Source organism: Fragaria vesca, linkage group LG1, assembly GCF_000184155.1.
Source record: "Fragaria vesca subsp. vesca linkage group LG1, FraVesHawaii_1.0, whole genome shotgun sequence".
Taxonomy (NCBI): Eukaryota; Viridiplantae; Streptophyta; class Magnoliopsida; order Rosales; family Rosaceae; genus Fragaria; species Fragaria vesca.
In genome coordinates, this window is record NC_020491.1 from 7291422 (window position 1) to 7306811 (window position 15390).

Consider the following 15390-nt stretch of genomic DNA (forward strand, 5'->3'; position numbering starts at 1 on the left):
TCATTGGTCATACTCAGAAAAGAAATAGTGGCATTGGCAGAACCTTTGATATTGGACTAGGCAACTTTTATTGTTTGTGATGTGTTGTTTTGATCAGTCAAGGGACATTAGCACATGCAATTGAATGTGATTGATGCAACTCATTTATATAATTACGAGTTAGTCACCGTCTTACCGATGTATATCTTTTTTTTTTCTACTTTTAATTATAGAATGATTCTATTAGACTTAAAGTCAATAACGACACGAAACGATCGAAATCTGAATGATCTGAGAACCACTCACACACAAAACAAAGTACTTGCTACAAACTACAAATTGACAACTCCAAGAAAACTAATGTGCTATATTAGATACATAAATACATACTATAATTAGCGCAAACGTCACACAAAATAATATTTGTATGTAACGAAAAATAAAAATTATACCAATGGTCCAAGAAGCTTAAGCACCAAGTATATGGATACAAAACTAAAAGGGAAAATGCCCAAATACACAACAATAGGGTTTTCATAGCCTAATTCCATGAAAAACATTTTGTTTAGCCCGTTCCAATGTTTCTTAACAAAAATACATTTTTACCCCTAATCTTATTATCTATCTCCTCTCTCTCACCTCTCATTCTCATATGCAATCTCTCTCTCTCTCTCTCTCTCTCTCTCTCTCTCTCTCTCTCTCTCTCNCTTTCTTCAACTACCAGACGCCGCCNCAGCCTTCGACGACCGGTACGCCGCCCGTTTGCCCCGACTTCGTCCGATCTGTTCCAATTCAACCATCGCGGTCAATCCATGTCTTGGCCAGGCTTCCACACAGCTCTCTCTCTCTCTCTCTCTCTCTCTCTCTTCGACGAAGGATGCCGCCGCAGCCTTGACGACGGACGCCGTCGTCACCTCGACTTCATCAATCTGTCTGATTCAACCATCGCGGCCAAATCCATGTCGTTTCGGAGCTGGGCGGCGCAGGGCAGGAGTGCGTCGACGATGGGCTGGGTTCGTGCCGAGATGATGGTGCTGCCGGGGTGCGCTCAGGGTTGGAGTTCGATTCGGGCTGGATCGTGGCTGGGGAAGGGCGTTGTTTGCCGGCGCTTGTTCTGCACAGTGAGGTGCGCCGGGGTCCGTGGAGGAGGCCGGTGTGCTCGCCGTCGGGGAAGGTGGGTGCCCAGAGAAGAACTCAAGTCAGTTAGAGTTTTTTTTTTAATTTTTTTTTATCCTTACATTTGAATATTGGGGTCAGTAAGTTATTATTTGAGGTTTGTAATCTGATTATTAAGGGTTGGTAAGTGATTATTTGAGGTTTGTAATCTTATTATTAAAGGCTAGTAAGTGATTATTGAGTGTCAGTAAGCAATTATTGGGTGTCAGTAACTGATTGAGGGTCAGTAACTAAGTTATTAGGGATCAATAATTGATTATTGGAGGTCAGTAACTGATTATTGGGGGTCAGTAACCAAGTTATTGGGGGTCAATAATTGATTATTAGAGGTCAGCAACTAATTATTAGGGGTCAGTAACCAAGTTATTAGGGGTCAGTAACTGATAATTAAGGGTCAGTAACTGAGTTACCGGTGATGAGAATCCGACGACCAGAGAAAATTTGAGTTATTAGAGGTCAATAATTGATTATTGAAGGTCAGTAACCAAGTTATTGAGGGTCTGTAACTGATTATTGGGGGTCAGTAACCGAGTTACCGGAGAAAATTTGAGTTATTGGGGGTTAGTAACCGAGTTACTGATGATCGGAATCTGGCGACTGGGGAAATCCGACAACCAAAGTCTGGCGACCGGTGATCAGAGTCTGGCGGCTGGTGGCCGGAGTCCGGTGAGGTTCCGGCCAATTATTCTCTCTCTTCCACTTTTTCTCTCTATGCATGTTTAAGGGGTGAGAGTAAAATAGTCTTAAAATAATATGGTTTGTTAAGACTTTAGTAAATATTTGTGCATTTGGGCATAAAAAAGGGTACCATATATTGAAATGGGCACATGAAAAAGATTATCATTGGAATGAAAAATAAGAGGTTTAAATTAATACTAAATGAGCATTTTCCCAAACTAAAATTCAATTTTTTTTCCCGACACAATTCAAATTTCAAAAGCTATCTCTATAATCCCAATTTCAATTTCAAAGAAATAGCTGAAAAATAGTTCAAGACATAAATGGACTGGGCCAAAAGACACAAAAAAGGCCAGTGAAAAAGTGCCACACAAGCCCAAAAAATCCTGGCCCACATAGGCATAGCTAAAAGCCTAAAACTGATTACTGATACAGGCAGTGAGGCGGAGCAGTCTTTCTGGGTTCATTGTTCTTCAACTGCAGAGCAACCAAGTCAGTTGTACACAAAGCAATATTGAGTTCTTGTGAATTATGATGTTTCAACAGCTCAACTTGTAAGCTTTCTCTTACTATATCTATGACTTCAAAGAATTTAAAGGTTGCTACTTTAAGTTTATCAACCATGAATCTCTTAGAAAGAGAAAGTCTCTGTCTTTTTACTGTTCCAAGAAGTTAAAATTACTGAATTCATACCCATTTAGAGAATGAGAAATATAGAAATTTGAAGGTAATAGTAACTGAAAGTTGAAGCTTTATTCATTAAGATTCTCTTCAAGTTTCATTTATCTTTTGCATTCAAAGCTAATGATATGGTTGTTGTAATGAAGGCCTCCCTGTTCAAAATGGGTTATTGGTTTTCAGATTCATAGTTTAGTTACCGCATTGAAATTTGCCCTTGAGGATATGATCCTTCTCTGTTTGTGTTTGATTTTAATATGAAGTAATGACCTTGTATTGTAAATATAAGAGTTATCTATATCTTTGTGTTTTTGTTATTGAACTTAAAATATACAAGAGAAGAGAAGTGAGAGAACTCTGGGATTTGGATTGAAAGTTTGAAACTGAGCTTTACCAAAAATAAGTAGAAAATGATGATCCATTTTCTACTTTGAAGCACCAAAATACACCCCTTCAACTACAATGGACAACGTCTCCACTTTTTTGTGACAAAGTTCTGAAACCTAGCATTCAGTGTTTGAGTACAAGTACGACCTCGCTAGCATTTCTTAGTTTTCTACAAGACGAACATCTGTTGCACGTATTTCATTTTTATGTTAAGGCTAATGTATATTAGTGTGTTGCAAGATACAACAGGTTGTCAGTTTCCCTGCCTGGTTGATCATCAGTCTGAAATAAGAAATTGACAACATCACTTACGTTCGAGACACAAATGTTTCCACTAATCTTTCTTGAAATTCTGATCCCTTTGGTATATGAAAAATGAGGGCCTTGGCTAGTTATCAAACAAGCCAAATCGAACAGGAACACCATTGTTATTCTTGAGCCAAGCATTCCCTTTCAAGAAGGGACCTACAGTAAATTGCATAGCCTCATCCTTGTTAAGGACCTTGAAGCCAGGCCATGTTACTCTGTTATCAGTCTTGGAACTGTCTCCATTGTTGTTATACTCACCATAAAATAGAGTCTTTTTTCCAAAGTCTCCATCCATTTCATACCATCCCTGTTGGTCAATCACATCCTCTATTGTAGACTCCATCACTATGGTTCTTGAGTACTCCTTCCATGGCCTCCCAAGGTAACTCTTGAATTGGGATTTTTCAGACTCAAATTCTTTTTCTGGTAGAATCTGGCATTTGTGCAACACTATTCCCGTGGTTTCACGTTTGTCTGTTCTTCCTTGGGCTGTAACTGTGTTCGAATGGTTTTCCTGAGGTTTGCGGATATAAATTAAGCAGTTCTGGAAGATAGCAGCAGCATCACCAAAGATAAAATCAATGGTGCCAGAAACAACCGAGCTTTTGTAGAACTGCCGATGAGCCTGTACAAACAATGTGCTTTGGTACCCTTCAAATCGGCAATTGAGGAATACAGCACGGTCTGCTAGGACTCTAGCTGCCACTGCCTGTTGCTTGTCACGACCAGCTGTGTTTCTGAATCCCATGGACTTTGCAATGAGACCTTCTCCTAAGGCCACTGCAATACAAGGTTGAAAGGAATGAGCAAGATATAAGATACACAGCTTAACATGGTAATGAGGTAACCCTTACACCCCATGTTCTATTTGCATTAAGTCGAGCATGCATTATGATGATATTGTTGAGCCATACCAAAACTTGCAGTTTGGAACATTTTAACTCCGTCTGCCGAGTTCTTATTCCCAGTGATGATGCTCTTCTGTGATCCATCACCATATATGGTAACATTTGGCATCTTCTTTGTCACAGTAACACTCTCATTATAGACTCCTTCTTTAACATAGATGATATACCTGCATGTTCATAAGTATACAACTGTTTAAAATCATAATGCACTCTATGGCACCACTCCATGCATGAAGTAATTAAACAGCACAACACAAACCTTCCTTCGTATTTTTCAGGCATGGCTGACAATGCTTGACTAATGGATTGGTAGTTCCCACTGCCATCTTTCGCCACTGTGACATTGGGTGTGGGCATTTCATCGTTTTTCTTCAACACCCTTCGCTCGTCATATGTCAGCCAGGAAGGAAAGCCATTCTTGTCCTGTGCCAGAAGACGACGTGATGAACCTGATGATGATTTACTGCCAGGTACTTCGGAAAGTAGTGAAATCATGGCAAGGGAATTGCTAGTGAGCTCCTTGGTGGCCTCCAAGGTCTTGGTAATTTTAGACTTCCCATCTCCATCAGGAAACCCATCAATGCATGTTTGCCCGTATGATATGACCGCACTCAACCAACTGTTCAAGAGACCGATCCTCATTTTCCCAGAACTGGTAGTGTTGCCAACTTGATACACGGATTGTTCTAGTTCTTCCTTGGCATCGTCAAAGAGTGTCTTGCAATCCTCAAAGGCTTTCTTCTCTTCCTCTTTGTCAAAACTGACCTCGCTGGCTTTGCTGAAGGCACTCTTGGCCTCATCGGAGGCTCCAGAGATGATGGCCTTGATGACTTCTCTGGGTTTAGAGATGGGGTCCTTTTTCTTTGAGAACACTTCCTTGCACTTGTCCTTGTAATCAGTTGACCCGCACATCTGCTCTACAAGCTTGCTAGAAGTTGATGGCTTATCATCGGTTGAATTATTATCCGAATCTGGTCTCTTTGGTGGTGGTGAAGCAGGTTTGCTATCTTTTTTGGTTGCCTCGTGCGTCTTCAATTTGTTCACAATGAATATGGCTCCAACGATAATTCCAATAAGGAGGATCACCGCAACAACTGCGATGAGAATCCTCTTCTTGAACTTACGGGCATTCTCGGTCTTTCGCCGCTCAGTTATCTGGTCGAAATCCTGGAATGCCATTGATGAGGGTGGCTAAGGCAGAGTAGCCTACTCTGCCTTAACAATTCAGGCCAGCCACACACAACAGAGTGGGAAATACGATGCGAAAGAGATGCAAAGAGGAAGGTGCTACAGCTTTAACCAAAATCTCCTCTCCCTATCTCTCTGTTCTTTCTGTTTGAAATTTGAGTCTCATTATTATTTTGGCAATTGACAGAAGAGGTCTGGTCAGGAGAGTTTTTTAGGTGTTCTATTTTTTTCTCTCAAGTTTGTTGAAGATGGCAGCTAGTATCCTTTCCTTTCCAACCGCAACTGCCCCCTAATTCTTTCCTCCACAATTCAACTTCCCAAAATTACTTTTCTACCACACTCAAAACTATATATGAACATAGTAATTCACTTCTGTCAATTAATTCCAGGCTCTCTTCTCTGTGAGGTTCTTATTAAGCTATAACCAACTCATGCCTACTCTCGTGTCATGTATATTTGACAATTACAGATCCACATCACATATAATGTTAGAACGATCAGATTTTTACCATGTCAGATTATCACATTATTCGGCGTTGGTGCTTACCTGTTATGATGTGTTACACATTATGTAATTAGAAATGGAAAAATTGTTGTAAATTGTATGTTTTGCATTTGTTTTTAAATTGTTCCTGTACCGCTCATACAGTTAGAGCTTCATGCCCAAATTGTAGCTTCTATATGTCTATTTGAATTATAAGAAACATTGACATTCCATCTTAACTTGCAGGGAATTCTTCATTTCTTTGAAACAAGAACATTACTAACACTTCAGTAGATCAGATGCCATCATCATAAGGGAATGAAGTGTACTGCAGCCATTCATCACCTACAATGAACTCTGATACTGAGAAATTTGAGGCATCATAGTAGTCCATAATATGATACCCTGTCCAGTTTACTCTACTATCCGTCCCTGAACCAGGTCCATAATTTTCATACTCTCCATAGTACAAAGTGTCTAAGCCTAGATCCCCAGACCAATCTTTCCACCCACTCGGGTCAATGAAGTCATCAATGTAGGACTCTAGGAAAACTGTCCTAGAGTACACCCTCCACGGCCGGCCTAAGTAACTTTTGACACTGCCTTTGTTGGCGTACAAGTCATCAGCAGCCACGACTGAACAATTCTGTATTGAGATTCCGGTATCCTCCTCTTCGCTGTCCCTGGCTTGTGCTGTGATAACGGTGAACTGTCCCGGCATTGGCATCTTGGATACAATGTTGCAGTCTTGGATTACAACAGCGGCGTTACCAAATATGTAGTCGATGGTCCCTGAGATGTCACACTCTCTGTAAAACTGTCTGAAAGAGTGCACGTACATCGTGTCTTGGTAACCGCTGAAGGCACACTTGTACAATGCAGCAAGGTCTGCATTTACTCTCAATGCAACTGCTTGGTGCTTCTCTGGTCCTGCTCTGTTTTCAATGCCTATGTCTCTTGCCAGAAAGCCTTCCCCGGATACAGCTGAAAGTTTAGGAAGTTGGGGAAAAAGCCAAGTGTGATTAATCAGCTCAAACTTAGAAACCCATTAACAACCTTTATGAAAAACAGGAACGAAAATAGTTTGCCTCATCATTTTCTTAACAAATTTGATGACCCTATCTGTTCCGAAATGTGAACAAGATTAGTGATGAACATGCAACAAAACAAAAATTGTTTTGATAAGATTCTACTTACCTAGTGTTGCAGATCTGAAAGTGGTCCAACCATCAGCGACACTTCTGATGCCACTGATGACAGTGATGTCACTTCCATCTCCAAGAAGAACAATGTTCGTCTTCCAGCTTGGGATTTCCACATTTTCATCATAAAACCCTTTTTTGACATAGATAATAATCCTGTCAAAACTATTATTTGGAGCAAAATTAACAGCATCACTGATGGTGGTGAAGTTCCCACTACCGTCAGCAGATACTGTCAACACTTCACTCGGGTCATATTCGTCACCGGAGCTCTCCAAAATCCGGCGATCTCTCCTAGAAATCCATGCAGGAACTCCCAACAGACGCCGGTTTTTACGGCCTTTTGGACTAGGCACTTGACTCTTGAGAGCAGAAAGAGAGTTGCTAACATACTTGTATGTACTAGTTAAGGAACTGACCAGGGTTGGCTTCATTGGACCAGAAGCAGAATCCAAGCCTTCCAAGCAAGTGTTCTTGTTTGTGAGGGCAGCACTGAGATAGGCTTTTGCATCCCTTAGTTTCTTGCTGTTCGATGACTTCACTCCAGAAACTGATCGCCGTATGGAAGAAAGTGTGATCTGATGGAGGTCTTTGCAGTCCTGGATTGCTCCCTTTTGTTTCTCAACTATGTTCGAGTATAGTCCCGCCTTGTAGAAGAGATCGGAGAGCTTTGTGGCTTCAGATAGCGCGATTTGGAGGGATTGGAGGAGGTAAGTGAGGATGTTGGGGGAGATGTTGATGGAGATTGAGAGCTTCAGTGAGTCGAAGCAGACATCAGGGTAAGGTGTGGACTTGCAGAAGGACTTAATGGAAGACAAATGGGGATTGAGAGTATTAGTTGTTGATGATGAAGAAGAAGAATTGTTGAGAGCCTTAGTTGTTGAGAAGAAGATCATACAGACAAGCAGAAGCTGCAAAAGCACTTTTGGGCTGGAGGAAGCCATAGCTCATAGGAAACTCGGTGAGAGACAAAACTGACTTAAACATGTAAGAGAGTAGAGAAGCATAAGAGTTTGTAACTTGCAGAGAGACATATAAATAATCTCTTTGGGAACGTAAGCTGCATGGTTTTGCTTACTGTTAATTACTGATTAAGTAACACAGATTCTTATAAGCTTTTGAAAAAATATGAAAGGATTTATACAATATCAGAATTTTTTTGTTTTCATCTAAGCTAAACTCACGGGAATATACAGTAGACTTTATAATTTGTATTGTTGCGACTCTTGTCTCGTTGAAAAGTTCCAAAGTGGATCAAGGGAAGGGGGACTGTATTCAGAAAATGTTGGTATTTCATGTTCTTGTAGAACAGATATGTTTAATTATTCATTAGGTTATGCATCTGTGTATCTCTGATTTTGGTTCCATAATGGAGCTTCATGTTGGCAGGATTCAGAGTAGGTATGGGAGGAAGGTAATCTGAAACATGTTGTTTACCTTGTACAAAATTGGTAATGTGAGCTCTCAATTGTTGTTCGAGCTTTACATGGACTTCAGTTCACAAACTTCCAAAAGATATGAAAGGAATGGTCTCAGCTCAAATGATGAAGACAAAGAAGTAGAACTAACATGGCTTAAATTTCACTATCAAAGGATCGGATAAAACCTTGAGCTAATAATTATTAGCAAAGTCTGATAGTATTGTAGATCGATGAGCAAATTGAGAAACATGCACTTACAAAAACATAGAGGGAGAAAGGAATTACGTCTGGTCTAAATTTTACATGAATTGAGAATATAATATAATTATAGAGTAATGGTAGGTGAACCATTATTTGGAGAACCACCTAGAGCCCACATGACGTGACGGTTGATGTGGCATACCAATATCATCAAAGTTTAATTTCTTATTCTTTTGTATTTCTGTTTTTCTTATTTACTATAATTTCTTTTTCTTTTATTTTTATAATGTGTAACATGTGTTTGGTGAAATACAATTTGTGATCATTATTTATGAATACACACAAACAATGTATATTAAGTTAAAATTTATAACTACAAGTGTCGGTTAACTCATTACTAGAATAGATATTAGATATTGCAAATTTTACGTCTAGTCTTATTCTATACATGAATTGAGAATATAATAATGTATGACATGTGTCGGTGAAATATGATTTCATGATCGTTATTTAAAAATACACACAAAAAATGTATATCAAGTTAAAATTCATATCTATAAGTGTCGGTTAACATCTACTACTAGCTAGAATACACAACATTGCAAATTTCACATATAGAAAGTTTAGACAACATGATATTTGCTGCATTGCAACTTGTGTGTTTGTCTGGTGAAAAATCACGGGGGACAAAGACAATATGTGCATCAATATTATTGAGTTTGTCCTAATATATTTGCCGATATCTCACATGTCCAGATTCTTTACAACAGTTTTATAGCCTTCTTTTGTCTGCAGATGTACCTGTCTCGCCGATTCACTTGGTGTATATGCTAATTTGTTCTCAATAGAAATTAACAAATAGGCCAAGAAATATAAGTTCAAAAACACAATTGGTTTATTCAAGTAACATAATCCAAAACTATTATTTCTTGCCCTGTATAAAAGGGAATTATTTGATGTTTGTTGTTCTTGTTTATTTCCAACCAAGGTATTCAAAAAAACATTAAGGGCAATCTTAGTCGCTCTATTTCGAAGATGTAATGCCAAGATGAAAGCAGTTAATTTGCAAACTGCATACATTGAAATTAAATTACGTGATCAGTAAGGAACACAAGCTCTGAAAGCAAGTGATCCAGCGCAGAAGAAAAAATCTTGAAATGTCAAACATATATATATGGTGCATGCAGCTTATGTACGTGTACTTGACATAAGTTGTTGCCAAGTCTATTTTCAATAGAATTTCGAAGCATAATATCTAGCAGACAAATATATGATCGACGAACCGTATCCCAACCTATATATAAAGGTATTTATTGGATACTCGTCCTTAGCTAGTTAGCTTAATGGATTCTAGCTAGTAGATCGAATCAATGATTAGATACGTACAACTGCTTAAACCCTATTGCTAATCCCCCAATCGATCAGTATATTTGACAGTTGACACCAGTAGAGGGATAACCATAAGATTCATAGCTATATGATAAACTGCCCTACTGTGGAGTGCCCTTCACCTGACTCGGCTCGTTAAAGTCCAAACACTTGATACTCCGGCCATTTAACCCGGTTCAGGCGGCCGGCTCACTCAGTCCCGTATAGTTCATACATGCATGCTTGATGCATGTACTCCGATCCCCTTAGTAGTTAGTACAGTATCCCTAAACGAGTGGGAACCTTGTCACTCTAGGGTACTCTAGCCACGTACCTTTCAAGCTGTATATAACACTGCAAAAGAAACTGAGAAAGACTGCGCGAGTGCATGAAAATGGTTCTTGAATATGTCTGAGGCTGCAGCTAATTACAGGAACGAGTCAGCTGATATATATATATATATATATATATATATATATAATATATATGTTGCAGAATTGGCCGGCCGGCCAGCACTTGCGGCCGTGGAATGAGAAGCTGGTGGACTCGCGATCGCTCGAGTACTTGCGGCCATGGGGTGTGATGGTGTTGATTTGCTTTAGTGAAGCTTGACTGGCTGAACCGAGCGATCGAGTCAAATGGCAGGGGTATAAGAAGTGCATGTAAAGAGCATATATAGGATGTATATATATCACATATATACATGGATGTACTGTAAAATTTATCATATCTACATCACTTAATTTGAAGTTAATTTTTATTCGGAATCTAACGCAGATATATGTTTTGGTATGTTCAAGTTGATTACGTTACTGTACGTATTAAAGTATAAAAACCATATAATTAACTAGTTCCTGAAATAGAAGCAGTAGAACATTGTTCCAAAGTTTAGCTATCGAATTGTGGGCGGAAGCTTAAAGCACAAATGTGAATTGAGCTCTATAAACCCTCATTGATAATGTACCTACTACCAAATTAAGTACATTATTATTATTATTATTTCAGTACTTAGATATTATCCAGTATAGATAGAGATAATATAATCACAATTTGGACAACCAGGTCCTTTGGGGCCATGCATGCATGTTAGTTGTACGTATATTTCTTATATATTCTGGGAAAAGACTGATCTGGACGAGAATATAAACCAACAGATGTGGAATCACGTATATTTGATATAATTAAACAGAAACTGGATCAAACAATTATACTCTTATATGTGTTGGGAAAGAAGGCCAGAAAGAAAGTCATTTTCTGAAATAAAGGCAAGGAATAATGCACATATGAATGTAAAAGATGGAAGCATCAAGCATCACGGCGCGGTCCTTTTCTAAAAGAATGCATGGCTCATGGCTTTAGGGAAAGAAGGAGCTGCCCATGCCTTAAAGTGAAAACGCGTGTGTACACAGCTTGCAAGCTTTGAGCTACAAGTAGTGTGCTTCAATGGCAAGAAACCCCTAAACCCCGTCCATATCGATCACCAGAAACAAACGCGTTTCATGATATCATGGATTTGTTGCATTCAGTGGCTGTTAATGTGTTACAAATAGAAGCCATGCATTCATTTTAGAATCAAAATAAATACTCGTGACACCATATACTTTACTTCTCATCGTTATCATCTTATTACATGTATTGATTAGTCGGCATTGTCATTGATTCCACATGCATATCGTTGTTATCAATAGACTAATTATCTTTTTCTTTTATAACGAAAACAAAATCGCAATCAAAACCACGAGCACAACTGCTTCCAAGAGAAAGAATGCACTTATTGATAGGCACTTATTGTTCTCTATGATTTAACATGAAAACGTATTTGCAAAGTCGCAAACTGTGGACATTAATTTCAAACAACACCAATGCGCGGCATAGTTTAATTAGGCATAGAATGCAACACAAAACATGATGATGCCAACATAACAAAACCCTATATACGACACTCGATTACTTATTACTGCTGTAAAGATGTAAAAAAAATTGGTTTGAGGACAAATGATTTAGGTTCAACCGTGAAACTCTATATCATCAACTGCTTGAATCCTTATTAAACCCCAAAGCCTGAAGTATATTTGACACCAGTAGAGGGCAACCACAGGTTTCCTTCAATAAACTCGGCCACTGTATAGTTCTTGGCCTGACCGGACTGGTTAAACTTTTGATATCCCGGCCAGGTAACCCGGCTTCCCAGTCCCGCTCCAGGGCCATAATTCATGTACTCTCCATAGAACAATGTTTTCAAAAACATGTCACCGTTCCACTCTAGCCACCCTGCAGGCTTTATGATATTGCTCATGAAGGACTGCATGATTATAGTTCTGGAATATTCCTTCCATGGTCTACCAAGGTATGTAGGTGTGCTAGAGTTAACTGGGGTGGCTAACAAGTCCGGATGTGCAGAAATGTTGCAGAATTGGAACGAAAAGCCGGTCGGCTCATCTTTGTACTTCCGGCCATGGGCTGTGATGCTGTTCTTTTGGTTTGGCAAGGCTTTTCTGGCTAGGATTTGGCAGTTTTGGAATATAACAGTGCCGTCACCGAAGATGAAATCAACAGTGCCGCTGATTTTGCAGTCTCGGTAGAACTGGCGCATAGAGTGCGTGTATAATGTGTCCTGATATCCCCGAAACTCACACCGGTAAAACGCCGAGAGGTCCGAGTCCGATCGTAGCGCCACCGCCATGTGCTTCTCCGGTCCTGCTGTGTTCTCGAATGTGATATCGCGCGCTATGAATCCTCTGCCACTAACAGCTGAGATTTACACATAGAATTGATAGAAATAAGATTATCAAGAGTGATGTCGAATTAAAATGTGTCGAACATGTCAAAACTCAAAGACTTGTCGACACTAAGTGTCTTGTGTTTGATCTTAAACCCTAAATATCCTACACAATTATGTAGGTTTAATTGATCCCCCTACACCAAGTCACCAACTAAAAAATGAACATCTCCATGTGACAGTGTGACACTAGATTTGCAGCTCGCATATATTGGGACCACAGACCTTAAATTAAAGTCTCATATTCCTCTTATCTACCATTTTAATGAGGTAACCATAACTAAATTGGTTGGAACATCACTATTCATATCTCACTGGTACAATATATCCATTTAGTCTTAGAGAAGAAGGGTCCTAAACGTACACACGTGAAAAATAGACAAGGACTAAGAGCAACAAAAATTGAAGAGAACTTCAAATTTCCCCTGTTTGTTCATTAAGGAAACAAAGTCGTAAGAGTCTAATGAAGAACAAGAAGCAAAGAGTGTACGTTACCAAAAGTTGCAGAGCGAAATGTGGTCCAACCATCCACAAAATTGTGATTCCCACTGATCACAGTAGCATCCATGCCATCTCCGATCATCATTATGTTCCATTTCTTCTTCTTGATTTCCACATACTCCTTATACAGCCCTTTCTTGACGTAAATCACATAGCGCTTCAAGCTGTAATCCGGTGCCGAAAGAATCGCGGCGGTGATGTTTGTGAAGTTCCCGGTTCCATCCTGAGCTACCACAACGTCCACAGGCACTCCATTTGCTTGTAGAAGTTTGCGGTCCTCGGCTTTAAACCACGCCGGAGTTTGGCCATTTGATGACTCGTGCTGATCAGAAGTTGGGTGCACTTGGCCGAGTAGTTCTAGAACCAAGGATGTTATTTGATTCAGGCTACCGGACACCAAACTTTTGACAATGCTGTTGGTGCCATCAAGTCCTTCATTGCATGTGTCTTGATTAACCAGTGTAGCACTCAGCCATGTTCTCAGATCAGAACTTAAATTCCCAGTGCTGTTATGTTTACCTGCAAGTGATTCAAATTGTGTCTCTTTGTCAATTACTAGCAGCAACTGAAAATGGACTCATTCTAGCTTATAGGGAATTGTGTGCGTTGGGATCTGTGTGTCTGAAAAAATGAAGTGGATTCATTACATTGATTTTATTTGCATGTAATAAGTGATACCAGATCTAGGAACTCAAAATTACATTCGGAAATAATAATTTTGAGCTTGCATTTCCTTTTTGTGTTGCATTTTCGATCGAATTGAGTCAAGAACAGTGTAAACAAAGCTTGTCCGCTTACAAGCTAATGAATATCAAGAAAAAAAATCTAAGCCTCAACTTCAAAAAGCAAAAACAAAAAACAAAAACTAAAAGAAAATTGACCAGAATTCAAAGTTGCCAAAACAAGTATACTATTCTCAGTACCTGAAGTATGAATGTATGATACAACAAAGTAAACTAGAAAGCTGCAAAATAATTATGTAATGAAGTCGGAGATATGCTAAATCTACTAGTACTCACCATTCTTATTCTGGGTAGCAGAGAGAGTCCAGCTCAACTGATCAGTCGAGTCATCCATCAACTCCAGACAGTCGTCGACGGCATTCGAAAGCCGGAAATCCCCAAAACCCTTAGCAACGTCGGAGAGAATAGACACCACCTGCTGCAAAACATTAATGGTGTTGATGATCGACCCGCCAAACTCCGAGTTGGGAACTTTCAAACACTCGGACTGTATCGTGTTGCTGATACTTCCACACTGAGCATAATATGGGAACGATAAGAAAACCAGCACCAGTAGAAACCTTGGCGTCCACATTAGATGATCGGAAGCCATGAAGAAAGAAGTGATGGAGGATTTGGGAGGAGGGACAAGGTATATTTAAGGCAGAAGATATTGGGCTTAGGGGGTGGTTAGGTTGGCAGGTGAGGGGATTTAAGAGGGTGGTGGAGTCATGGTGCCCAAATGCAGCTTTGGGAAGACTGCATTGGTCTATTTATATATAAATCCAAGTGTCGGCGGTCCTCTATCTCTACTGTGCAGCTCAGATTCGAGGAAAGTGTTCGAAATCTCACATGCAAAGGCAAAATTATAAGAGGGTGTCTTTTTTTTCCTTCTTCTTTTCTTTGAATGCCAGTCTGATCATCACCATCATCATCATCATTCGTCAGTCATCACTGTATATATAGTATTTCTGGAATTGAGTACTGATTAAGTTAGCTAGTTATGTGACTACGTCTTCTTTTTTGAAATTTTGATTCACTCTTGCGATTAGGTTTTACTACTTGGGGACCCGAGAGGGCTATATAGGTCAGGTTTCTGTGTGCTTGTTTACTGCTTAGAGCGAGAGTGAGATTGGGAAGCCATGCATTGCTTTTCCAAGACCAGGAGTAATGATGCTAACATGGTATATATATCTCAAAGTTGAGTCATTTCTAACTCTGAGATTCCAAAGAGGCTAGGTCAATTACATTGCTAATTTCATAAGCAACATATATAAGTGGTATTGACCAGAGTGAAAGGAAAAGAATAATAATTTTGCATGGTTTTTATAGTCAATAGTTTGCTTTTTTAGAATTAAGGTTTACTCATGTTTTTACTCAAGTTGTAAGGGACGGTGGAGACTTGGTAC

The 15390-nt window shown here is 39.5% G+C and overlaps 3 protein-coding genes across 3 annotated transcripts; all 3 read right to left on the reverse strand.

The window, feature by feature from the left end:
• Positions 1-3286: 3286 nt before the first annotated feature.
• LOC101298749 (probable pectinesterase/pectinesterase inhibitor 13-like) lies at positions 3287-5514 on the reverse strand. Its single transcript, XM_004288968.1, has 3 exons — positions 4375-5514; positions 4122-4282; positions 3287-3987 (listed from the first exon to the last, which is right to left on the reverse strand). The coding sequence occupies exons 1-3, from the start codon at positions 5292-5294 to the stop codon at positions 3287-3289; spliced, it is 1782 nt and encodes a 593-aa protein (XP_004289016.1). The 5' UTR covers positions 5295-5514.
• On the reverse strand, positions 5300-7933 carry LOC101309866 (probable pectinesterase/pectinesterase inhibitor 12-like). Its single transcript, XM_004287633.1, has 3 exons — positions 6985-7933; positions 6034-6771; positions 5300-5399 (listed from the first exon to the last, which is right to left on the reverse strand). Exons 1-2 carry the CDS (start codon positions 7931-7933, stop codon positions 6083-6085), a joined length of 1638 nt encoding a protein of 545 aa, XP_004287681.1. The 3' UTR covers positions 5300-5399; positions 6034-6082.
• Positions 7934-11737: 3804 nt separating this feature from the next.
• LOC101310153 (pectinesterase/pectinesterase inhibitor PPE8B-like) lies at positions 11738-14721 on the reverse strand. The gene is made up of 3 exons (XM_004287634.1): positions 14279-14721; positions 13254-13778; positions 11738-12730 (listed from the first exon to the last, which is right to left on the reverse strand). The coding sequence occupies exons 1-3, from the start codon at positions 14592-14594 to the stop codon at positions 12027-12029; spliced, it is 1545 nt and encodes a 514-aa protein (XP_004287682.1). The 5' UTR covers positions 14595-14721; the 3' UTR covers positions 11738-12026.
• Positions 14722-15390: the final 669 nt, after the last annotated feature.

What these genes read in the sequence shown, in the direction of transcription:
- LOC101310153 (XM_004287634.1), bottom strand. Translation starts at nt 14,594, where the DNA reads ATGGCTTCCGATCATCTAATGTGGACGCCAAGGTTTCTACTGGTGCTG. An exon ending in TGCTACCCAGAATAAGAATG is followed by an intron (nt 13,779 to 14,278) that starts GTGAGTACTAGT and finishes AATCACTTGCAG; the next exon opens with GTAAACATAACAGCACTGGG. An exon ending in ATTTCGCTCTGCAACTTTTG is followed by an intron (nt 12,731 to 13,253) that starts GTAACGTACACT and finishes TGTAAATCTCAG; the next exon opens with CTGTTAGTGGCAGAGGATTC.
- LOC101298749 (XM_004288968.1), bottom strand. Translation starts at nt 5,294, where the DNA reads ATGGCATTCCAGGATTTCGACCAGATAACTGAGCGGCGAAAGACCGAG. An exon ending in CCTGAAAAATACGAAGGAAG is followed by an intron (nt 4,283 to 4,374) that starts GTTTGTGTTGTG and finishes ATGAACATGCAG; the next exon opens with GTATATCATCTATGTTAAAG. An exon ending in GTTCCAAACTGCAAGTTTTG is followed by an intron (nt 3,988 to 4,121) that starts GTATGGCTCAAC and finishes CTTGTATTGCAG; the next exon opens with TGGCCTTAGGAGAAGGTCTC.
- LOC101309866 (XM_004287633.1), bottom strand. Translation starts at nt 7,933, where the DNA reads ATGGCTTCCTCCAGCCCAAAAGTGCTTTTGCAGCTTCTGCTTGTCTGT. An exon ending in TTTCAGATCTGCAACACTAG is followed by an intron (nt 6,772 to 6,984) that starts GTAAGTAGAATC and finishes CTAAACTTTCAG; the next exon opens with CTGTATCCGGGGAAGGCTTT.